This window comes from Ursus americanus, chromosome 5 (genome assembly GCF_024610735.1).
Source record: "Ursus americanus isolate L20-20 chromosome 5, mUrsAme1.1.p, whole genome shotgun sequence".
Classification (NCBI taxonomy): Eukaryota; Metazoa; Chordata; class Mammalia; order Carnivora; family Ursidae; genus Ursus; species Ursus americanus.
The window spans coordinates 53,820,727-53,847,230 of record NC_142131.1 but is presented as its reverse complement, the minus strand read 5'-3'; the positions used below and the strand labels follow the sequence as shown (position 1 = coordinate 53,847,230).

General features: G+C 38.1%; 1 protein-coding gene across 1 annotated transcript in view; it reads left to right on the top strand.

The window, feature by feature from the left end:
* Nucleotides 1-26,504, top strand: part of UBE2D2 (ubiquitin conjugating enzyme E2 D2) — a 58,365-nt gene that overhangs the window by 28,449 nt on the left and 3,412 nt on the right. The window contains exons 2-6 of the mRNA XM_045794561.2: nt 13,688-13,751; nt 20,026-20,057; nt 20,136-20,213; nt 20,302-20,407; nt 26,059-26,152. Coding sequence (XP_045650517.1) covers nt 13,688-13,751; nt 20,026-20,057; nt 20,136-20,213; nt 20,302-20,407; nt 26,059-26,152 — 374 coding nt within the window. The remainder of the gene's footprint in view (nt 1-13,687; nt 13,752-20,025; nt 20,058-20,135; nt 20,214-20,301; nt 20,408-26,058; nt 26,153-26,504) is intronic.

Here is a 26,504-nt window from a genome sequence, read left to right as displayed (position 1 = left end):
TAATTATAACAGAACATTTCCACCTAAGTGGTTACTCCTTAAGTGCTCAAAGAAACTCATTGGTCTTTGGTGTCATCCAGTCTCACCCAAAAATACCTGTTCCAGCGACGCCTGGGTGTCTCAGTTGGTTAAGTGTCAGCTCAGGTCATGATCTCAGGGTCCTGGGATGGAGCCCCACATTGGGCTCCCTGCTCAGCAGGGAGTCTGCTTCTCCCTCTCCCTCTGTCTTCCCCTTCCCCATGCTCTCTCTCAAATAAATAAAATTAAAAAAAAAAAACTGTTCCTTTCGAGTTCAGTAAGTAATATATTTTGTATATCACTGTGGACTGTTTTGTGACATTATCAGTGACTAACCCAAATAGACGAGACTTCCTCTGGGAAGTTATGTGCTTTTGTTTATCTTCCTTGCGAGTGATTCTGCTTGGTACTGTGCTAGGCATTCATCCATTCATTTAGGCATTTGAGTGCCTCTTATATTCCAGTCTCTGGAAAATGGAGTAAAGAATATGGTATATCTTGTCTCTCACTCAAGGAATTTATAATTAAGGATACAAAGGAAAGAGGCAGGGGTATATGGAAGTTAACTCTTGAAAGTTACAAATGAAAAACTGAACATGAAATATTACCATATGGTACTATATATGATACTAGATTTGTTTTGTATAGTACGGTTAATGAGTAATATGGGTGCCCGGATGGTGCAGTCAGTCGGTTAAACATTCCTACTCTTGGTGTCAGCTCAGGTTGTGATCTCAGGGTTTTGAGATCTAGCCCTGCATCAGGCTCCACACTCAGCTCAGCACGGAGTCTGCTTAAGACTCTCCCTCTCACTCTGCTCCTCCCCCCTCAAATAAATAAATCTTTAAAATATATGTAATGATCCGCCTGGATGGCTTAGTCAGTTAAGCGTCTGCCTTTGGCTTGGGTCATGATTCTAGAGTCCCAGGATCGAGACTCCCGCGTCAGGCTCCCTGCTCAGCAGGGAGTCTGCTTCTCCCTCTCCCTCTGTTGCTCCCCCTGCTTGTGCTCTCTATCTCAAATACTTAAAGAAAATATCTTAAAAAATAAAATAAAAAACAAAATAAAAATATATTTTTTTATCCTAAAAAATAAAAACAGCACTAATTTAGTGTTATGCTTTAAAACTGTAACTGTGCTATTGTGAAGGCAAGTTGAAGTAAACTGAGTTCTCACCTTTTAAAAATAATTTTTAGGGGCACCTGACTGGCTTGGTTGTTGGAGCAGGTGACTCTTGATCTTGGGGTTGTGAGTTCAAGCCTCACTCTGGGCATAGAGATTACATTAAAAAATTAATTTTTAATCATAGATTTATAATTGGGTTAATTATATACATTGTCAGAATTTCATATAGGTTTCTCCTTTGTGAAACTTTTTTTTAAGTTTGTTTATGTAAGTAATCTCTACATCTGACTTGGGGCTTGAATTTGCGGTACCCAGATCATGACCTGAGTCAAAATCTAGAGTAGGTTGCTCAGCTGACTGAGCCAGCAGGTGCCCCTAGACTCTTGAATATTCTTATAAGGATGTGGATTATAACATTTCCCAAACTTTTTTTGACCCCTACAGCTATAATTAAACCATCCTGTGTAAATTTCTGTTACAGTTTAACTTCCTTGTTTTACAGTTGTAAAACTCTGGTCTGGAGAAGTTGAATGACTTGCTTAAAGTTATCTAAGCTCAGAATAATGAAAAAGCATCAAAGAATGTTAAGGCTTAGAAAACCTGAATTCTGTCTTTTGTCCCTACTGATATCAGCAAGGACATAAACAGGTTATGGCATAACTGTTACCATTCTTACAGAAATTTATTTTCATTAGTATGCTTACACATGAGATGACTGTTTTTCAATATTTGTAGTATAAAAATCTCCATGTGGTTTTTTGGTAGACCTATTTTTGAAGTGAAGGACATGGAGAATTTTTTACAAACTTAGAAAATAGCCATCCATGTAGACCTTTAGAAGAAAATTCCACTTTAGTCATTGAAACATAAACTATAGAGTTGATGAGACAGTTATAATTAAGAAGTTTCCCTCAAGCACCAACACATTTTCTGGCGATACCTAAGAAATATATATCCCAGATTTTTGTAGTAGAAAGTGATGATGCAAGTGTTCTTACACATTTAATGATTGTGGGCAAGAAATGTGCTGCTAATCTGGACCTGAAGAAGGGTTATCAGATGGTGGTGAATGGAGGTTCAAATGGGGGACAGTTCTGTCATGTTCATCTCCATGTTTTTGGAAGTCAACAGATGAATTGGTCTCCTAATTAAGCATGCTTTAGGGATAATTTTCCCTTCTCTAGACATTGATCAACTTTACAAGTTCTAATTTGTTGAACAGTTAAGTACAGTACACTTATTTTTGCATGTGTGTATGGATTGAGGAAATAATGTTAAACACCCATATATTATAAAAGGCATTATTGCATGGTTTAAAGTGGGAGGTGGGATAGGCTGGTGATGGGTAGTAAGGAGGGCACATATTGCATGGTGCACTGGGTGTTATACGCAACTAATGAATCATCGAACTTTACATCAAAAACCAGGGATGTACTGTATGGTGACTAACATAATATAATAAAAAAATATTAAAAAATAAAATAAAAAAATAAAGTGGGAGGTGGTACTTTTTCTAGTTAAATTGAAGCAGTATTTAGAAAAATTTGTGTGTACAAGAGTAAGAATATTTACCAAAGCATTGTGATAGTGAAAAATAGGAAATATAAATGCCAGTCATCTAAAGAAAGGAACTATTGGGGTGCCTGGGTGGCTCAGTTAAGCTTCCGACTCTTCATTTCTGCTCCGGTTATGATCTCAGGGTTGTGAGATTGAGCCCTCATCCAGCTCTGCACTCATCACAGACTCTGAGATTTTCTACTTTCCCCTCTGCTCCTCCTTGCTCACTCTCTCTCGCAAATAAATAAAATCTTTTTTAAAAAATAAATTAAAAAATAAAGAAATGAACTAGCGTGGTTCAGACATCAGGTAGCAAAATAAACAGTAGTAAAAAGGAATAAATTTGATTTATTTCTGTATCTTCATGAAAAAAATCTCAATCTGTTGAAGAAAAAGTATAGAAGAATACATGTCATGTAACACTTTTTTTTTTAAAAGATTTTATTTATTTATTTGAGAGACACACAGATCACAAGCAGGGGAAGGGGCAGAGAGAGAGGGAGAAGCAGACTTCTTGCTGATCAGGGAGCCCAACACAGGCACCCCTAAAAAATTTCAAGTCAACTAAAAGTATAGAGAATACCCACCACAGGCTGGGTGGAGGGTCTGGCTGGCTCAGTCCGTAGAGCACGCGACACTTGATCTCTGAGTTGTAAATTCCGGACTCACGTTGGATACAGAGATTACTTTAAAAAAGAGAGAGAGAGAGGGAGAAAAGAAAAATACCCACCACGAACCTACCAGCCAATTTTGCCCAATGTTAATATTGCTGTATTAACTTTGATCTTTAAGAAACTCCCTCTGTGTTGTCCCTGAAGTAATGATCACCTTGAATTTAGTATTTATCATTTCTTTGCATTCTTTTTATTCTTCCCTGTGTCCCTAAACAATGTAGTCTTGTTATCATGTTTTTAAACATTTATTTTAAAAGTGTCACATTGGGGCGCCTGGGTGGCTCAGTCATTTAAGCATCTGCCTTTAGCTTGGGTCATGATCCCAGAGTCCTGGGATCCAAGCCCCCACGTCAGGCTGCCTGTTCAGTGGGGAGCCTGTTCTCCCTCTCCCGCTCCCCCTGCTTGTGCTTTCTCATTCTGCCAAATAAATAAATAAAATCTTTAAAAAAAGAAGAAATTTTTTAAAGGAGTATAGACTTTAATCTCGAATAAATTTACCACTTATACTCAGTTCAGGGAAAGATTGAAATTGTTAAATGTTCGCATCAGTTTGTCTGTCTTTATATTAGAAGGCAGCATTAGTAACAGAAATAGAAAATATTTGACAGTGCCAAGGGAATTAAGTCTATCAGACCAGATAATTTGAGATTTTATAATTTGATATTATCAGAAATTACATATTTCTCTTTTAAACTCATCTAGGGTAACTATGAGTTAATACCTCCCTTTTTTTTTTTTTTTTTAAGATTTATTTGAGAGCGCCAGCAAGGGTGGGGAGCAGAGAGAGAGAGGGAGAAAGAATCTTAAGCAGACTCCCTGCTGAGTGCAGAGCCCAACACGGGGCTTGATCCCATCAGGGGGCTTGATCCCATGACCCTGAACCGAAATCAAGAGTTGGGTGCTTAACGGACTGAGCCACCCAGGTGCCCCAATAATATCTCCCAAGTTTTAAAAATGTCTAATTTTAGCGGCACCTGGCTAGCTCAGTCAGCTCATGATCCTAAGGTCCTGGGATCGAGTTCCTCATCGGGCTCCTTGCTCAGCAGGGAGCCTGCTTCTCCCTCTGCCTGCCACTCCCCCTGCTTGTGCTCACTCTCTCTCTGATTTAAAAAAAAAAAAATTATCTGAGAGAGAACGAGAGTGTGCACCTGCTAATTATTGCTAATTATTTTTTTTTAAGATTTTATTTATTTGAGAGAGAGAGAGAGCGCAAGCTCAAGGTGGGGAGGGGCAGAGGGAGAAGCCGAATCCCCCCTGAGCAGGGAGCCCCATGTGGGGCTTGATCCCAGGACCCTGAGATCATGACCCGAGCTGAAGGCAGGTGCTTAACCGACTGAGCCACCCAGGCACCCCTATTGATAATTGTTTTGAAATATTAGCTTCAACTATTATGCTGGACATAAAAGTAGGTAGTAAAAATTAAGTTAACATTTCTCTTGCAACCCTGATAAGACAGGAGTGTGGTAGGGAGAATGCAGAGGTATAGTGATGACCGCTTCCCTTCAATGTGTTCTGAAAATGTGGAACACACCTTATCTTTCTAAGTCTCATCCCTTTCTTGATTTCTTCATTTTGTGATACCATTTTGCCCTTTACCTTCCCCTCCCTTCCAGTCTTGCTGGTACTGAGTTTTCTAGCATTGCTCTCTCTTTGCTTAATTTATGAAACATAAAGGTAATCAAGATTTAGAGTGCATCATAATTTCGGGGGAGGGGGCTGGTTAAAACACATGTTATTAGAGTACACTCTAGAGTTTCTGATTCAGTAGGTCTGGTTGGGGAACCAGGTTTTCTTGTGATGCTCCTGCTGTGCCAAGACCTCATTTTTGAGAACTGGTCTAGCCATTCTTTCTTTGCAATGCAATCATCTTAAGGGAGCTTCAGCTTAATTTCCTGGGGAACACAGAAATTCTCGGACATTTTAACTTATACATTTCTAACATTTTAGATCCAAACTAAAGAAGCATAGTATTATAGAACATCACTTCTTTACTCTCCCAGTTACTAATGTATTGTCCTTGGGTTAGATACTTTTCTATCTTGTTTTTTTATAAAATTGGGTATTGGTATGGGTAATCTCTTCTGACTTTGAAATTATAATTCTATGAATCATAATCTCTGCTTAAATCTTCTCTTATCCTTTTTTTTTTTTTAAGATTTTATTTATTTATTGGACAGAGATAGAGACAGCCAGCGAGAGAGGGAACACAAGCAGGGGGAGTGGGAGAGAAAGAAGGAGGCTCATAGCGGAGGAGCCTGATGTGGGGCTCGATCCCATAACACCGGGATCACGCCCTGAGCCAAAGGCAGACGCTTAACCGCTGTGCCACCCAGGCGCCCCTCTCTTATCCTTTTTTTAAAAAGATTTTATTGATTCATTTGAGAGGGAGCACGGGTTCTTGCATGAGTGGGGGGAGGAGGAGGCAGAGGGAAAGGGAGAAGCAGACTCCATGCTGAGCCAGGAGCCTGACCTGGGCCCTGATGCCAGGACCTGGAGATCATGACCTGAGCTGAAGGCAGACACTTAACCATCTGAGCCACCCAGGCGCCCCAAATTTTCTCTTATCCTGATTATCACTACCAGAGATCTTTGATTTGTGTAACAGCATTCGGAACTATTAAAACTTGGCTTTGGAGCCATTTTTCTCTGAAATTAACTGTGATCTTTCATTTTCCCATCTTGTTCTTTTCACCTTATGCCACACGGTAAGGACCAAAATGGTGAAACAAATCTCTGTTTCCTGCCATCTGTATTTTGTTTCATAGTTGTTAAGATTTGGGAAAGTGTTACTTAAAAATAACTAATAGAAGCATTAATTTTAACCAACTAATAGTGTAACTTGGTTGCTTGAAAGTGAAAGGAGGGCCGCCTGGGTGCCTCAGTTGGTTAAACGTCTGCCTTCGGCTCAAGTCATGATTCCAGGGTCCTGGGATCAGGTCCTGCATCAGGCTCCTTGCTCAGCAGGAAGCCTGCTTCTCCCTCTGCCTGCCGCTCCTCCCCCTGCTTGTGCTCTCTCTCTCTCTCTCTGACAAATAAATAAAATCTTTTAAAAAAAGAGAAAAAGAAATTAAAAAAATTAAAATCTACACATATCCCTTGCAGGACCCCATCCCCTTAGAGAGTTAAGAAGGTTCCTTTCTTTTTGCTATAGTGCTATAGTACAGAAATATCTGAGGCTTTCAGAGGTTTTAGTGTTCTGTTTTATTTGATAGTGATTCATTTTAAATCCTCTGGAAAATAGATGTTATTCAGGAATAATGTAAGGCAGTGTTGTTATCCCTGTATATCTCTTCATTGGAAATCATATTCCTGAGCCAAAAAAGATAGTATGAAATGTATTTAAAAATCCGTAGAAGGGCTCCTGGGAGGCTCACTTGGTTAAGCGTCTGACTTAGACTCAGGTCGTGATCTCAGAGTCTTGGGATTGAGTCCTGCATCTGGCTTCCCCGCTCAGTGGGGAGTCTGCTTCTCCGTCTCCCTCTACCCTCCCTCCTGCGTGCATTGGTGTTCTTTCTCTCTCTCCTTCTCTCTGTCTCTCAGATAAATAAATACATAAAAATCTTTTTAAAAATCCATAGAGAATTAAACTTTAAAATAAATTAATTGGTATAAGGTTATAGGGCTGTTTAAACTAAGATGAAAAACATTTAGGAAAATTGCAGAGAATCAAAATTGTTTATAACCTTTGATCTTTAAAAATATTAGTTCTATATACCTAGAAATAAGGGGAGTTTGTAGCATCAAATAATTTTTTTTAAATCGAGAACTGTACAGTAAAATCTATAGTCTGTTCCCATAGTAAGACCTTTATTTAAATATTTTTTGGATTTTAAGGGGTGCCTGGGTGACAGAGTCAGTTAAGCATTCATCTCTTGGTTTTGGCTCAGGTCATGATCTCAGGGTCATGAGATTGAGCCCCACCTTGGGCTCCATGCTCTATGTGGAGTCTGCTTAGGACTCTCTTTTCCTCTCCCCCTGCCTCTCCCCACCTCTCTAAAATAAATAAATAAATAAATCTTTACTATTTTTTAGATTTCAAGAAAAGTTAGAATATAAAATATTTTTGGAAATGAAGTATTCTTGGGACACCTGGCTGGCTCAGTCAGTGGAGCGTGGGACCCACTCTTAATCTCAGGATCATGAGTTCAGGCCCCACATTGGGCATGGAACCTATTTAAAGAAAGAAAGAAAGAGAGCGAGAGGGAGGGAGGAAAAGGAAGAGAATATTCTCTACCTTAACTGTCAGAGTTCCCTCCTTCCTCTTTTTCCTAAATTTTTAAATACAGGCTTTATTTCTCTGTTGTTCTTTCTACAGAAAAGTTTTTCAGTAAACAGATTCCTTGATTTTTGATTTTGTCTTAGCCCCACTCTCATTCCCAGTAATGTATAATGTACTGTTTGATATACAAGATGAATCTGAATACGTTTTCTTTTAGAATAAAAAAAAATCAAAGAAATTAATGTATAGATATAAAGCTAAATGTTAAACAAAAAACTGTCTGATATATTAGGGTATTTCTTCTGCCAAAGTAAGTGATCTGTCTAGATCAGTGCCTTTATTAAATTTTAAGATTCAATTTCAGTTTCATCTTGTTGCAAAGACATCAAATTGTGTAGCTTCTATATTTATCAAGTCTGACTGGGTTTTCACTATTTGATTACCCTCTAGATGGTTACAACTTTTAATAGCTGTTTTATTTTAATCCAGATTTACAGTCAAAACTGATCATTTCTGTTTCAAATAGGCAATAAATACACTTGTTATATGATTTAAAAGATATAAAGGAAATATGTAGAATTCCCATTCTCGCCCCTAAAGCAGGCTTTCCTTCCTGAAGGCAAGTACATAATTAAGTTTTGGGGGGAGTCAAAAGTTATATGCAAATTTTCAACTGTGCAGGGGGTTGGTACCCCTAACCCCCAAGCTGTGTTCAGTGGTCAGCTGTACTGTTAACTAGTTTCTTGTGTATTCTTAGGAGATATTTTATGCATATAGAAAGATGGATGGAAGGGAGTGCCAGGCTGGTTCAGTCAGTAGAGAATGCGATTCCTGATCTTGGGGTATAACCCCCAAAATTTTCATCATGTCCCTTTGTAGTTAGTCCTCTCCAATTCCCGCCAGCCCCTGGAACTATTGATCTGCTTTCTGTCACTATAAGTTTGCTTTTTCTAAAATGTCGTGTCAGTAGAATAAAATGCAGTCTTTTTATATCTGATTTTTCTCACTTAGCATTATGCTTTTGAGATTCATCCGTATCAGTGCCTTGAACCAAGGAAGTGTTGAATGAGAGTGTTAAATATCTATTAGCATAAGTTTGGGTGAAGTTTTAAAATTAATTATATCATACTGGCTCATGAAACGGACGGATCTTATATTCAACTTAGATAAATCTTAGCTCTTGGTGTTAAACATTGCTGTCCTTCAAGATGGGAAAAGATGACTTAATTTGAGAGCAAAATATTAAAGCACAAATAAAATTCCATTTAATGCACATGGTAGGACTTCAGAATAACTTGTTTGGTTCAAGTTTTATTTTAATAGCAACTTATTACTTTATTTAAAAAAAAAAAAAAAAGGACAGGGGCGCCTGGGTGGCTCGGTTGGTTAAGTGGCTGCCTTCGGCTCAGGTCATGATCCTAGGATCCTGGGTTCGAGCCCCTACATTGGGCTCCTTGCTTAGCGGGGAGCCCACTTCTCCCTCTGCCTGCTGCTCTCCCTGCTTGTGCTGTCTCGCTCACTCTCTCTTTCTGTCTCAGAAATAAATAAATAAAATCTTTAAAAAAAAAAAATAGATAACTTTCAGGGCACCTGGCTGCCTCAGTCAGAAGACCATGCAACTCTTGATCTTAGGGTTGTGAGTTTGAGCCCCATGTTGGATGTAGAGATTTTTAAAAAATAATAAGTAATTTTAAAAAATAGGTGACTTTTATGTTTTAAATCAAGCAAATGTTCTTAGTTACACTGACCTGTATCAGAAGCAACATTTGGGGGGGCGCCTGGGTGGCTCACTCATTAAGTGTCTGCCTTTGGCTCAGGGCGTGATCCTGGGGTCCTGGGATTGAGCTCTGCATCCGGTCCCTCCGCTGGGAGCCTGCTTCTTCCTCTCCCCCTCCGCCTGCTTGTGTTCCCTCTCTCGCTGGCTGTCTCTCTCTCTCTCTGTCAAATAAATAAGAAATCTTAAAAAAAAAAAAAAAAAAGCAACATTTGGGAATGGGAACTGTACAATAGGTTTTATCTTTTCTTTTCTTTTCTTTTCTTTTCTTTTCTTTTTTCTTTTTAAGTAATCTCTCTCTCCAACTGGGGCTCAAACTCACAACCCCAAGATTCAGACTTGCATGCTCTTCTGACTGAGCCAGCCAGGCTCCCCAGTTATTTTTCTTGAGATGGGCAAGGAAAAACATAAATAAACTTAAAAAAAAAAAACACAGAACTTTATTTCTGTAGTCTGTGCTTTGTCCTCCAAGTTTACCCGTAGGATACTACACAATAACTGATATACCAAAATGACTGGTTGAGTAAGTTAACTCAGAGGAAGGGACTTACAGAAATAACTATGTGCTGTAAATTAAAAACTATATAATACTTGGAATGTTAAATCATACCTTCATAGAACTCATTAATAAGATTCTAAATAGTTTTTTTTAATTGAAGTATAGTTGACAATACAGTATTATATTAGTTTCAGGGGTAGAGCATAGTGATTTGACATTTAAATGCATTATGAAACGCTCATCACAATAATTGTAGTTACCATTTGTCACCATAAAAAGTTATTACAATATTATCGACTGTATTCCCTATGCTGCACTTGACATCCATGTGATTTGTCTATTTTATAACTGGAAGTTTGTACCTTCTAATCCCCTTCACCTATTTCGTCCACCTCCTCACACCCCTCTTCTTATTGCTTCAGGTTTATTACCTGTATTTATGAGTCTGTTTCTGTATTTTGTTTCTTCATCTGTTTTGTTTTTTAGATTCCACATGTAAATGAAATCATTTGGTATTTATGTCTTTCTTTGCCTGACTTACTTTAACATAATACCCTTAAGGTCTGTCCATGTTGCAAATGACAAGATTCCATTACTTTTTGTGGCTGAGTAATACTCCATCATATATATATTTACATATACACACCACATCATCATTAGCCATTCATCTATTGATGGGTGCTTTGTCCGTTTCTGTAGCTTGGCTATTGTGAATAATGCTGTAGTAAACATTAGGAGAGCATGTATCATTTCCAATTAGTGTTTTCATTTTTTTTTTTTTTAGTAAATATCCAGAAGTTAAATTACTGGATCATATGATATTTCTATTTTTAACTTTTTGAGGAACATCCATAATGTTTTTCTTAGTGGCTACATCAATTTACATTCCTAGAAGCAGTGCACAACGATTCCCTTTCTCTGCATCCTCACCAGCAATTGTTATGTCATGTCTTTTTTTTTTTTAGATTTACTTATTTGAGAGAGAGCCGCACAAGCACACACGGGCAGAGGGAAAAGCAGACTCCCCGCTCTGAGCAGGGAGCCCTATTCGGGGCTCTACCCCAGGATGCTGGGATCATGACCTGGGCTGAAGGCAGACACTTAACCGACTGAGCCACCCAGGCGCCCCTGTCTTGTCTTTTTGATACTAGCCATTCTAATAAGTATGAGGTGTTAGCTCATTCTGGTTTTGATTTGCGTTTCCATCTCATTAGTGATGTTGAGTATCTTTTCATGTGCCTGTTGGCCATTTATATATCTTCCTTGGGGAAATGCCTATTCAGGTCCTCTGCCCATTTTTAATCACACTGGGGGTTTTTTGGTTTTGAGTTTGTATGAATTCTTTATATATTTTGGATTAACCCTTATCAGATCAATCATTTGCAAATATCTTCCTCCATTCAGTAGGTTGCCTTTTTGTTGTTGTTGATGGTTTCCTTTGCTGTACAAAAGCGTTTTAAGTTCGATATTGTCCCAATTGTTTATTTTTGCTTTTGTTGCCCTTCCCTGAGGATACAGATCCAAAAAAATATTTCTAAGACATGTCCAGGAATATACTGCCTATGTTTTCTTTTAGGAGTTTTGTGGTTTCGGGTCTTAATCTTTTAAGTCTTTAATCCATTTTGAGTTTATTTTTGCATATGGTATAAGAAAGTGGTCCAATTTCATTCTTCTGCATGTAGCTGCCAAGTTTTCCATTTATTGAAGAGACTGTCTTTTCTTCATTGTATATCATCCCTTGCCTCCTTTGTCGTAAATTCGTTGACCACATAAGCATGAGTTTATTTCTGGGCTCTGAATAGTGCTTTGTTGTTGTTGTTGTTGTTGTTGTTGTTGTTTCAGAGGGAGAGGGGTGTGGGAAGGGGCAGAGGGAGAAAGATAATCTTAAGCAGGCTCCACAACCAGCATGGAGCCTGATGTGGTTCTCAATCTCACAACCCTGAGATCATGACCTGATCCAAAATCAAGAGTCGGACGTTTAACTGACTGAGTGACCCAGGTGCCCCATGGGCTCTGAATACTTTTATTGTACTTTTAAAATACTAGATTTTACGGTTTTTACTTTTGTCATTTAAAAATATAATCTGGGGTTATATATATATAATCTGGGGTATATATATATATATATATATACAACCTGGCTGGCTCGGTTGAGCATGCAACTCTTGATCTCAGGGTCATGAGTGTGAGCCCCATGTTGGCTGTAGAGATTACTTTTAAAAGTTTTTTTTTTTTTTTTAAGATTTTATTTATTTATTTGACAGAGATAGAGACAGCCAGCGAGAGAGGGAACACAAGCAGGGGGAGTGGGAGAGGAAGAAGCAGGCTCCCAGCAGAGGAGCCTGATGCGGGGCTCTATCCCACAACGCCGGGACCACGCCCTGAGCCAAAGGCAGACGCCCAACCGCTGTGCCACCCAGGCGCCTCCTAAAAGTTTTTTTTTTTAATTAAAAACATAATCCAGGGCGTGTAGGTGGCTCAGTCAGTTAAGTATCTGCGTTCGGCTCAGGTCACGATCCCAGGGTCCTGGGATCGAGTCCTGCATCAGGCTTCCCTGTTTGGCAGGGAGTCTGATTCTCCCTCTGCCCTTCCCTCCTGCTCATGCTTTCTCTCTCTGTCAAATAAACAAATAAAATCTTTTTAAAAAATCATGATCTAAAACTAGCCTTTGTTTTTCATCTCCGATACCAACCCAAGAGGGAAAGGAATAGAATATGATTTCCTGCCTTGTGTTTTTTTCAGGAATTTCCACCCAATAACAAATCTCAAGTTTGTGGGCTCTTAATGTTAAAATGGCTAAGAAGCTGGCATCTGGTTGTAGAGTATTACTACAGGTAGATCTCTGATTACAAAATTTCATGATGGGTTTTATTACTCCAGCCTTTTTAATATATCCAGCCTTTTCAATATATCCCTTTTTAAATTTTATCAACTACCTTTGGAACCCTGGTAGTCCATATCAGCTGAAAACATATCAACATCTTGTCAGATGGTCTCATATCATTTGTTTCAAAGATCACTTCAAGAACTTGTCCCAAGTGTAACCTCATAGTTTTCTGGTACAAAAACTGGCCTTGAAATTCAACTTCTTTTTTCATAATTTTTTACTTTAAAACCATTTTTATAGCTCTTTAGTATATAATATATGCTTACTTCCCTTATAATTACTTATTAAACTCTGAACAAAGCAAAAATGATCCACTTTTTAAACATACATTTGCATTCAAGAATCCAAAATACTGGGGCAGCTGGGTGGCTCAGTCATTTAAGCATCCAACTCTTGATTTTGGCTTAGGTCATGATCTCAGGGTTGTGAGATCAAGCCCCACATCAGGCTTCGTGCTGGGTGTGGAGTCTGCTTAAGAGTCTCTCCCTCCCCCTCCCCCCCTCCCTCTCTAAAAAAAAAGAAGAAGAAGAAGAAGAAGAAGAATCCAAAATACTTTAACTTAAAGATTCACAAATCCATCCTTGTCTGACTTTGGAGGAGTTTCCTTAAAAAACTTTAGTAGTGGGGGGCGCCTGGGTGGCACAGCGGTTAAGCGTCTGCCTTCGGCTCAGGGCGTGATCCTGGCGTTGTGGGATCGAGCCCCACATCAGGCTCCTCTGCTATGAGCCTGCTTCTTCCTCTCCCACTCCCCCTGCTTGTGTTCCCTCTCTTGCTGGCTGTCTCTATCTCTGTCAAATAAATAAATAAAAAATCTTAAAAAAAAAAAAAAAACTTTAGTAGTGGGATAGACAATATTGGTATGAATGAAAATTTTATTAATTGGTTAACGTTACATTTATGTTGAATATATTTCTTTTCTTTCTGTTTTCTTAAGGAATTGAATGACCTGGCACGGGACCCCCCAGCACAGTGTTCAGCAGGTCCTGTTGGAGATGATAGTAAGTATTTAAAGGGAATGATGGAGTAAAACTGCATAACCTTCTGCCTCTGGGGAACTCTGGGACTGAAGAACATCTCTCTCTTAAGATTATTTTTTGTGTGAAAAGACAATTATGCTATAGGAGGAGGCAGTGTTTACCCTTACTTAGCCACGAAAGATGTGGTTCTGAGTGTATCCCATCTTTTTCTGTAGTAGTAGTATTAATTTTCAACCCTTTGAACCTTTTCTGCCAGATATTGTCTGTGTGGTTGTTCCAGCCCCTTCCTACGTATCCTTAAACCCTTGTGGGTATTGTCCTGGGGTCAAATATTTGAAGTTTTACTTTTTTTTTTTTTTTAAAGATTTTATTTATTTATGTAACAGAGAGAGAGACAGCCAGCAAGAGAGGGAATACAAGCAGGGGGAGTGGGAGAGGAAGAGGAAGAAGCAGGCTCCCAGCGGAGCAGGGAGCCCGATGCGGGGCTCGATCCCAGGACCCCAGGATCACGCCCTGTGCCGAAGGCAGACGCCCAAAGACTGAGCCACCCAGGCGCCCCTGAAATTTTACTTTAGCTGTTGTTCTTTAAGTAAAATAATACTTAGGATGATAGGGGATAGTGGGGTGTGTGTGTGTGTGTGTGTGTGTGGTGTTTGTCCTTCCACTGGTTCATGCTTGTGAAGACAGGTACTTTGTTTATTTCTAATGTCCAGTTTATTTGCTTAATCCTATATAAAATAATTTATTAGGACTTAGCACACATGTTGGATAATAATTTTCCTTTTGTTTCACTTTGTCTCAACAGTTTTTCCCCCTTATACCATCCTAGCCTCTTTTAAAAGGAGGATATTTGAACCAGACTGTACTTTATGACACACAACTAATTCACAGAAAAAAGTGATATTTAGCAAATAGGAAAAAAACATACTTGGAAACAATTTTGTGAGAGAAGTATTTACATTAAGACAATAAATAAGAGGTTATATTAGCTTGTGTTTACCATTTTTTCCTGATTTTGCTTAAGAATGTTGGTTTTGGTTTGCTAAACTTAAGAATCAAAGCAAGGGGAAAGGAAGGAAAAATAAGATTAAAAACAGAGAACAAGGCAAACCATAAGAGGAAACAAACTGAGAGTTGCTGGAGAGGAGGTCATTGGGCGAGGAGGGGGAAGAATGGGGTAACTGGATGATGGGCATTAAGGAGGGCACTTGATGTAATGAGCACTGGGTGTTATATGCAACTGATGAATCACTAAGTTCTACCCCTGAAACTAATAACACACTGTATGTTAACTAAATTGAATTTAAATTTAAAAAAAAATTTTTAAAGAATTAAAGCAAGGCCCTTTGACAGGAACTGCTTTACAGATAAAACAGGTAGATAGTATAAATTATAAAGCTAAGTACAAGTGATGAAAAAGTCCCATTTACATTATCCACATTTGTCCAGTATGAGTAACTATAGTGTTTGATACCAAATAGGATGGGCCAAGTAATTAAACACGCATTATCTCATTTAAGCCTCATAATAGTTCTTTTAGTTGAGTGGAGTAGAAGTTGTAAAGTATTTTAGAGAAGAATCTAGTTGAGAGAGGCTCATGGTGGTTTCCAAAGTAGACTCATTCTCAAGTTTTCTTTTTTCTTTTTCTTTTTTTTTTTAAGATTTTATTTGGGGCACCTGGGTGGCTAAGTCAGTTAAGCATCTGCCTTCTGCTCGGGTCGTGATGCCAGGGTGCTTGGATCGAACCCTGCGTCAGGCTCCCTGCTCAGTGGGGAGCCTGCTTCTCCCTCTCCTGCTCCCCCTGCTTGTGCGCTCTCTCTCTCCCTCTCTCTCTCTCTGTCAAATAAATAAATAAAATCTTTTTTAAAAATTTTAAAAATAAAGATTTTATTCATTTGACAGGGAGAACACGAACACAGGAGCAGTAATGGCAGAGGGAGAGGGAGAAATAGACTCACCACTGGGCAGAGAGCCCAATGCAGTGCTCCATCCCAGGACCCTGAGATCATGACCTGAGCTGAAGGCAGACACTTAACCAACTGAGTCACCCAGGCATCCCCTCATTCTCAAGTTTTCTGATTTTAGTTTTGTCGTGTATGGTATCATACAGTCCACCTGCATCATTGTGGTCTTTTAGTTGAAAAAGTGGTTTTATTTCTGGTAAATTCCTCAGAGTTGAGAGTGACTGATATTTCATTAAAAAGTGTTTGAAGTCTGGAGCATAAAATTCATTTTTGAAGTTCTCTTCAGCATTCTGAATAATTTGCCTTTGCTTCACATAGTTGGTATTATCACAGTTCTTTCTCAGATAGAGAAGTTATTATCCTTGGGAGTTAAATAAAACTCCCCCAAAGCATAAGCAATTAAAAGAAAAAACAGGTAAATTTATTTATTTATTTATTTTAATTTTACATTTTAATGAAGGCTAAGTTATGTGCTACAAATGATACCATCAAGAAAGTGAAGAGACAACAGGCTGAGAGAAAATTTGTGCAAGTCATCTCTCTGATAAGGAAATTTATTCAAAATACATTTAAAAAAACTTTGTGGACACCTGGATGGCTCAGTCATTGAGCGTCTGCCTTCGGCTCAGGTCATGATCCCAGGATCCTGGGATCAAACCCTGCATCAGGCTCCCTGCTCAGCAGGAAGCCTGCTTCTCCCTCTCCCACTCCCCCTGCTTGTGTTTCCTTTTTCACTGTCTCTTTGTCAAGTAAATAAACAAAATCTTCAAAACAAAACAAAAAAAACCTTTGTAACTCAACAATATAAAGATAAATAACCCATTACTGTTTTTAATAAGCAAAGGATCTGCTAAAGAGGATGTGCAATTGGCCAATAAGCACATGGAAGAGATGCTCAGTATCATTAGTCATCAAGGAAATGCAAATCACATCCGTAATGAAATAGCACTTTATGCCTTCTAGGATGGCTAGAATGAAAAAGTCAGATAATAAGTATTGATGAGGTTGTGGAGAAATTGGAACCTTCATACATTGCTGATAGTAATGTGAAATGGTACAACCAGTTCAGAAAACTGGTGGTTTCTCAAAAAGTTAAACATAGTTATCATGAACCAGTGAGTTCATTCGTAGGTATATATCCAAGAAAATGAAGACATGTCCATGCAAAAACTTGTGCATTAATGTTCATAGAAGCAGCGTCTGTAATAACCAAAATGTGGAAATAATCCAAATGCCCACCATCTGATGAAGGGATAAATAGAATGTATGTACGTACAGTGGAATATTATATGTCAATAGAAAGGGGAGTACTGATATATACTACAGCATTGATGAGCCTTAAAAACATGCCCAGTGAGAGAAGCCAGATATAAAAGGCCACACATTGTATGGTTCCATTTATATGAAATACCCAGAATAAATTCATAGAGACAGAAAATAGATAATGGTTGCAAAGAACTAGAGATTTGGGGGTAATGTGGAATAACTGCATATGGATGTGGGATTTCCTTCGGGGGTGATGAAAATTTCTAAAATTAATTGTGACGGTTGCCCAACTCTGAATGTCCTGAACACCACTGAATTGTACACTTTCAGTGGGTGAATTATATGGTATATGGATTATCTCTCTACAGCTGTTTAAAAAATAACTGTCCTTTCACTCCTAGCCTTCCTATTCGAGTGTCTTGACTCACCTACTACTAAACTGTCAACAGTACCTACCTACCTTCTAAGAGAAAAAGGAAAATCTCTTTAGGAACAGAATAACTTCCTTACACTTGGTCATCTAAATAGTCTTTGCTGATACAATACTGAAAACTTTAGGGAGTATTTGAGAACAGTTGAGATAAATTACTGTCAAAAAGTCTTGATCAAGTCTTCCTGATGAATTGTCTAAGGATAAAAGGAAGTGTAATTGGATAGCTAAATGTTACAAGGAAGCAGAATTTAATCTTCAGAAAAGAGAAACTCTTGGTCACAACGAAACTTTTTGAGCTCCTTTCGACTCTACTAGCTCTCAAATCCTTCAGCACCACATTATTGATATTTAGTGTAACAAGGTAGTCCTTATTTTATACTTAAAATGATACAGGGGCACCTGGCTGGCTCACATGGTAGAGTATGCAACTCTTGATCTCAGGGTTGTGAGTTCGAGCCCCCCATTGGGCATAGAGATTACCTTAAAAATAAAGAAAGAAGATAATATATATTTAACAATGAATTTAATAATACAGTGCATTAGGGGCGCCTGGGTGGCGCAGTCGTTAAGCATCTGCCTTCGGCTCAGGGCATGATCCCAGCGTTCTGGGATCGAACCCCACATCAGGCTTCTCCTCTGGGAGCCTGCTTCTTCCTCTCCCACTCCCCCTGCTTGTGTTCCCTCTCTCACTGGCTGTCTCTCTCTGTCAAATAAATAAATAAAATCTTTAAAAATAATAATAATAATAATACAGTGCTTTATTTTTAAAATATACACATTTTATTGTACCATTACATTTTTTCCCATTTTTCTGTGAAGATCTGATAAGCAGGAGGAAGATAGGCCCTGACAGGAAAAGTAAGCCAAAGATTTATTGGTCATAAAATCTGTTTCATTTTCTTTTGTTTTGAAATCTTGGTGAATCTGACTCTGTGGAGATCTGTACTTGAATTCAAATGTAGTTCTCTTGAGATTCAGTCTCAAACTATAACAAATATTCTTGTTCTCTTTTAGCCTTAAAGCTTCATCTTTGAGTATCCTAAAGGGTAATCATTGAGCTGTGAACTTCACATTTAAACTCTCAAAAGAGGTTGTAGCTTTTAGTTTCTATAATTTGGTTTTCATCATCAAACCAGGATGGTAGTGGGAGTCGTTTGTTTGTTTTTGCTGATTTTGAAACCGTCAAAACTTTGTAATTCATTACCATGAGTTTTTATTTTTAACAGCTGCTAAGATTGATCCTTAAAGGTTTTTTAAATATAGATGTTCATATAAAATACAACAATATTTTATGCTTATGGCCACATATTTTGCCCAGTAACTATTTCTGGAGAGTTTTTTCTTTTTTTAATTTAAAAGATTTTATTTATTTATTTGAGAGAGCATGAACGAGAGAGCATGAGCAGGGAGAGCAGCAGAGGGAGAGGGAGAAGCAAACTCCCTGCTGAGCAGAGAGCATGACGTGGGGCTCAATCCCAGGACCCTGAAATCATGACCTGAGCTAAAGGCAGATGCTTAGCCACCTGAGCCACCCAGGCGCCCCATAATCTGTAGTGATTCTTGAACTGTTTACCAAACCATTAGAATTTGAGTCAGGATTAGATATTCTCCCACTACCTTCTTCCCTTCTTTTTTATACTTCCACAAGGAGATCTAGGAGTGTAGGAGAGCTCCAGAGGGAGACCTAAGTCAGTGATTCCAGTAGGTATTCTTATATTTGACCTGTGTAGCAGAATACTCAATTAGGATTTTAATGGTAGGTCTTCAAATGCTTTTGTTAATTAAATTCTATATCAAGGTGATTTTAGTTTATTTTGTCTTTCTCTGCTTTGTTGGTGTTACAGATTATAAGTCATTTTAAAAAGAGACATAATTATTGCTTTTTTCATCTGTTAGTGAGGGACTAGTAATTCTAAAGACTTATACATGAGTGTTCTCAGAAATTTGTTCTTCCTGTAAAAACTAGTCTTTCCTAATTTGAATATTACCTAACTTTGACTTTACAGTCCTGCTCTATACCAGTATTATAAAAGGAGTATATTATATTTTAATGTGTTGGGGAAATGACATAACAAGTTAAAGAGTTGAATCTTTTGGTTCTTTTTTACCCTTATAGGTAAGAAATGCCTGTTTAAAAGTGAAACCTTGGGGGGCGCCTGGGTGGCTCAGTTGTTAAGTGTCTGCCTTCGGCTCAGGGAGTGATCCTGGGGTCCTGGGATTGAGCCCCGCATTGGGCCCCTCCACTGGGAGCCTGCTTCTTCCTCTCCCACTCCCCCTGCTTGTGTTCCCTCTCTCGCTGGCTGTCTCTCTCTCTGTCAAATAAATAAATAAAATCTTTAAAAAAAAAAAAAAAAGTGAAACCTTGGGGCTTGTCAAGAATTTTGTCTCCCTGATACAAATTTTCTAGGTGTTTTAGCCCCAAATACTTTCTCACTGAGTACCTTCTCAGTGTTCTAGACCATACTAGTCATTTTCTCTTTTTTCTTCAGACTCAAACTTGATTTAGATTCTTCATTTTGCCCAGGACTTAGCATATTGCTTATAAATGAACTGGGGAGTTAGACAGGGAATGTCATTATGGTGTAGGTACATTGGAGATATTGCTTCATGGTGATTTTTTGTTCTTTTTCAGTGTTCCATTGGCAAGCTACAATAATGGGGCCAGTAAGTATTCACATTGATTTCAGAATAAATATTTATATAATTCATTCATTTTAATCCCGCTCTTCTTGTTATCAACAGAATGACAGCCCCTATCAGGGTGGAGTATTTTTCTTGACAATTCATTTCCCAACAGATTACCCCTTCAAGCCACCTAAGGTAATTGGGATATGGCATTGTTTTATTTTTATGTGCTTTCTGTGATATTAATAAACCAATTTACGAAAAGTTTTCCTTTTTTCTATAGGTTGCATTTACAACAAGAATTTATCATCCAAATATTAACAGTAATGGCAGCATTTGTCTTGATATTCTCCGGTCACAGTGGTCTCCAGCACTAACTATTTCAAAAGGTAATGGACATGAGTATCTGATATTAAGATAAAGCAGCAGGGTTTTTTGTCTTTTATTTTTTACTTACTTATTTTTAAAGATTTACTTATTAGAAAGAGTGTGTGTGCGATCAGGGGAATGGGCAGAGGGAGAGAGGCAGAGAGACAATCTCAAGCAGATTCTGCAACGAGCATGGAGTCCGACACAGGACTTAATCTCATGACCCTGAAATCATGGCCTGCGCTGAAATCAGCATTCGGACGCTCAATTGATTGAGCCACCCAGGTGTCCCTGTTTTTTGTCTTTTAAAAGTTACTTGTTTTTTGAAATGATTATTCATATTCTTCTTAAGAGGAGATAGTGGTCCCTGTTATTTTTGAGTAGACCTTGAGGCCACTGGAGAGAGTTGGATTTTCAGGCATAGGTGTTCTCTGGTGTCTTGACAGCTCTGTCCATTATGTTGTTCAGGCACAGGTTGGAAAATGGCCGTTTGGTATGAATTTCTTCTAGAGCAAAGTTAAGGTAGAAGAAATTAATGCCTCTTCCAACCTTGAGATCCATGAGTGGTAAGGATAGATAACTGTTCCAGAAGAAGAAATAATAGCCCTTTTAGAGGAATGCTTGTGGTATAGATACAGACTTTAGGTTCTTGAAGAATAAGGTGTAAGTAAATTCACATTCAGACTCTGTAAGGTCTTGCCCCCTCTTGTCTCGAGCTTGCTTGCTTGCTTTTTTTTTTTTTTTTTTTAAGATTTTATTTGTCAGAGAGAGAGAGAGTACAAGCAGGGGGAGCAGCAGGCAGAGGGAGAAGCAGGCTTTCTGCTGAGCAAGGAGCCTGATGTGGGACTCCGTTCCAGGACCCTGGGCTCATGACCTGAGCTGAAGGCAGATGCTTAACTGACTGAGACATCTCTTGTCTTGAGGTTTCTATCAGAAACAGATTCACTCTCTAAGATGACCAGTTTAATAAAAAAATTTTTATTTGATCATCTTAATTTTTGTGGTATATAGTCCTATGTGTTTGAAAATGTGTATTAAAATAAGCTACTAATTTTATGATGAAATATCCACTAGTTCTAGGGGCACCTGGGTGGCTCAATCATTAAGCATCTGCCTTGGGCTCAGGGCGTGATCCCAGAGTCCTGGGATCGAGCCCCACATCAGGCTCCTCCGCTGGGAAGCCTGAATCTTCCTCTCCCACTCCCCCTGCTTGTGTTCCCTCCTCTCTTGCTGGCTGTCTCTCTCTGTCAAATAAATAAATAAAATCTTTAAAAGATATATATATATTATATATAAAATATATATATCTTATATATAATATATATATACGCATTATATAAATATATATTTTATATATATATATATATATCCACTAGTTCTAAATCAAGCCTAATTACATGAGTAGGTTGGGGATTTTTTTATGTGCATGAACTCAGTAGTTAAGAAACATTTTCTTATATGCTGATTTGAAATTGTACAGCTCCTCAACATCATATCCAGATGAAATCACAAGTGGGTTAAAAGTTGTGAAAATACAAATGCAAGAAGTAGGCTCCAAATGAGATAATGGGCTAATATGTTTAAAATAGGAAGAACATATATAAAAATCAGTAATAGAAAAAGATCCCAACAAATGAATGGACAGAAAGGAGCAAAATAATCAGATAAATGAAAATTAAGTTCCCATTTTTCACCTTTTTAAATAACAAAGATCTTGTAAAAAGAAAACCAAGTGCTGGTGAAGTACATTGAAATGGGTGCTTACATACTACAGATAGAAGTATAGATTTGTATAGCCCAGTCTGTCAGTATGTACTTAAAGATAAGAGATTTAATTATTACTTCCCTTTGATCCAGTGATTCTAGTTTCATTCATTTGTACTAAGAAGACAGCCTCAAATGCTAAAAAAAGTTTTGTGTCTCGCCTGCATTGGGCTCCCTGCTCACTGGGGAGTCTGCTTCTCCCTCTCCTTCTCCCCCTCCCCCCTGCTTGTGCGCGCTCTCTCTCTCTCTCTCAAATAAATAAAATCTTTAAAAAAAAAAGTTTTGTGTGGAAATACATTTGTGACAGTGTTATTTATTTCTGAAAATTAGAAATTACAGGTCCAACAGTAGGGGAAGAAATAAATCAATTCTAGGACACACTTTTAAAAGAGTATTGATCATTGCAAATATTGTGAAAAATGGGAAAATACTATGTTTGAAAAAAGCAGAAAGGAGCTTAATTTGTATACATTGTAGATTGAATTATATAGAAAAGTATGTTACGTAGCTAGAAAGAAATGATTTGGGTGGTGAAATTTGCTGTATGAAAATTCTTTTTTATCCTAAGTTGTATTTTATCTTTTCTTTAATGTATAGCTTTAGACAAGAGGCGACATAGTTCCGTGGTAAAGAACATAGATTCTGGGGGTGCCTGGGTGGCTCAGTTGGTTAAGCATCTGCCTTCAGCTTGGGTCATGATCTCAGGGTCCTGGGATCGAGCCCTGCATCGGGCTCTCTGCTTGGGAGGGGGGGGGAGTCTGCTTCTCACTCTCACTCTCCCTCTGTTCTCTCTCTCTTTCTCTCTCAAATAAATAAAATCTATTAAAAAAAAAAAAAAACGTAGATTCTGGATCCAAATGCCTATATTTGCATCTCAACTCTACCTCTTACTGGATGAGACTTGAGGCAAATTACCTTCTCTATTCCTCACTTTGTTCATCTGTAAAATAGGGATGATGATTCGAAGTAATTCATCATTATTGTAAAGTTCTAAAAAAACAAAATGCACAGTTAATTGGTTTCTTGTAAGCATTGAAATAACCAAGGTAAAGGCTCTGTTGTAAAAAGTGTTGGATATTTGTCATGTTAACTTTCATGTTATAAATGTGATCAGACTTGTATGCTCTGACAAAGTTTTTAAAGGAAACAAAATATTCTGGGGGCATTAAATTAAAATTTATGGGATCCTAGGCAAAAATATAAACAAAAAACTAGAGGAACACATTTTTAAAAGTCGTGGCTGAGGGGCCCCTGACTGACGCAGTCGGTAGAGCATGCGACTCTTAATCTTGAGGTTGTGAGTTGGATCCCCATGTTGGGTATAGAAATGTTCAAAAGTAAAATCTTTAGGGACCTGGGTGGTGGTTCAGCTGGTTAAGCAACTGCCTTCAACTCATGGTCATGATCCTGGAGACTGGGGATTGAGTCCTGCATTGGGCTCCCTGCTCAGCAGGGAGTCTGCTTCTCCTTCTGACCCTCCCCCCTCACACTCTCTCTCAGATAAATACTGTCTCTCAAATAAATAAATAAAATCTTTAAAAAATAAAAAAAATAAATAAAATCTTTTAAAAATGTTGTAGTTGAAACAGTTTTCTAGATAAGTGGGTCCTTTTCTTATGTAGGCCCTCTTATAATTCAAGGGCTGCTTGTGAAAGTGTTGTTCTTATGATTTACCGGCCTGGTGGTTCTTCCTTCACCAAGTAGCAGTGAAGATAGAAATCTAGTAAGGGACCAAGAGAGGTGGAGAGAGAGAGAGAGAGAGAGTGAGAGAGAGAGAGAGAGAGAGTGTGTGTGTGTGTGTGTGTGTGTGTGTGTGTGTGTGTGTGTGTGTGTGGAGTGAGAAGGTCGAGTAGCTGAAATTGTTACCGTAACTTTTTCCCTTCCCCCTTGTGTGCCTAGTGTTGATTTTTCAGTTACTCTAAATCATAAGGGCTCTTAGTTTATCTGACTTATGTCCTCTCTATCTGGATAGCTATCTTTAAAAATAATTGCAGTTCCATTTTGTTGAATTTGATTATATCAGTGTACCTAAGTTTAATGTTTTAATGACTCCCTTTTGTAAATTGAATGTGTGGGCAAGCAGTTCTGTGAAAGGCCTGAATCCTGTATGTGATAATAATTATTCCTTTTTTGGAGGCAATAGCTTTGACCTGAAATTCTTTCCTATTTGAGTGTATATGTTAGGGATCTAAATATACAGAAAGCTTAAAGGAAGCAGTTAAGTGTGCCATAAAGGCACTTGATTATATGTTTTTAGAATTGGAAGTGACAGTGCGTTATGACACTAATGAAAATGAGCATATACTGATGAAAAATGTATGTGTAGGTAAAAATTTAGTCACTTCAATGAAGAGTCTCTGCAGGTTATAGAAATAGTAGTAATTCTCTTTATACAGAAAGAAGATATAGTACTTGATAAAACAAAATCAGATTTTTATGAATTAAAGGTCCCTGAGTAGTACAGTAAGAATCCTTTAACAGGTCCAGATAACCACCACCCTACTTTCTTTCCTGGGAAGAAAGTTAGAAAAGTTACCTCTTTAAAAAAAAAAAAAATTTAAGGTTGACTTATTGGAATAATTGGAGTAGTTAATAAGGGAATTTGTAACAAATGCTAATTTAGTAGCATGTCCAATTTTAGGTGAAGATTCAGTTGAACTCTTGCCAGTTTGATGGGCTGTACAAGTTTCTTTCTATAGTCAATTTCATGAACATTCAAAAATCTGTAACTTCCTGTTGTCATTTCCAGGAAATACATGAAATCTTTCCTTATTGCTATTAGAATGTTCTGTGCTTGAAGAGGGCATCAGGTGATACACCTGACAATAGGAAGAGAAGATATTTTGGGAATGAAGAGTCAGAAAACATCTTCCCTGATGTTTTTTATTTTCCATATACTCTTAAGGCAAGGAAATAGCTTTTTTGTTAACAAACTGAATGATTAAGGGCAAGTGAACTTTTTCTTCACCTCTCAGAAGCCCTTGATCTCTATAGAATAGGTTTGATAGGAAAATTAATAAATTATTTTCCTGGTGAATTTGATGTTTTGGGAGTAAAGTGGGCCCAGAATCATTGCCTCCTGCTGCAGAATATTAGAGAGAAATAAGACAGCCAAGTTGTGTTGCATCAGAATAGAAGAATTGGAATTTATTTCAGTATGTCAGAGGCCCCTGGATTTAATGTAATTAGTGGCCTTGGCCTCCTCTTTGCATTCAATAAGGAATACATAAGTTTATAACAAATTTGAACAGAGGCAATTGTACTGTTGAGATTTGTCTGCTATGTTCGAGGTTGTCACTGAGGAAGTGGCTTAGTTGAGATTCTAAAGTGTCACTGAAAAGATTTGAGACCTTGGTATGTTGTATCCTACATAGTAAGTGTGGCCAGCCCCATTTGGGTGCAAATACTGGCCTTTATGTTCTTAGACTAAATTGTTTTCAACTAAAAATGAAATAAATCTATTGCATCTGAATGTAATACCTGTCATTGAGAAAACAGTGATTGTTCAATTTCATGGTTCTAAGAGCATTCAGTAGTGTGGTTGTCTTTGGAAATTTGAGAACCATTAATCTCTGAACATGGGTTTCTAAAAATAGAATTTTATGGCCTATGAAAAGTATTGCTGGTATAGGATTTGAAAGACCTGAATTCTAATTCCACTCTACTCACTAACCAGGGACATTGTGCAAGTCACTTCATCAGCCTGGGCCAGCATCCTTAGGGGTTCAAGAACAATCTTACATGAATTTTTATTGATTATTGTAACTATCAAGTTAGGTAGAGTTCATAAATCTAGGCACTACAATATAGGTTCTTAGAATTTTCTTATGGATTGATATCTCGTGTTTCTTTCAACCCTTTGCTTTTATCGTCTACTAATTTATACCTTTTTTTTCCCCCATTATAGTACTCTTGTCCATCTGTTCTCTGTTGTGTGATCCCAATCCAGATGATCCTTTAGTGCCTGAGATTGCTCGGATCTACAAAACAGATAGAGAAAAGTAAGTATGGCCAGAAAAGTACCTATGGTGGGATGCAGACGTTTGTGTCCCAGATCTTAACTCAGGGCTGAGTATGGGTCAGATATTTAAAATGAAGTTCTAATATACTCACCTGGTGACAGAAAGAAGAGTATTTGCATCGGATATCATTGTAAGTTGAGGGTGCTGATCTTATTTCTGATTGTTTCAAATGACTCCCACTGTCAAGAAAAACTATATAGCGTATTTTCTAAGAGCCTTATGTCTTCTGCGTGGCTTTTGACATTAAAGTATTTTGCATCAGGAGCCCATCTGTCTTTGGTAGGTATTCGTAAATTAGTGGGAATTGATTTTCTGCCATTTGGCATAATCT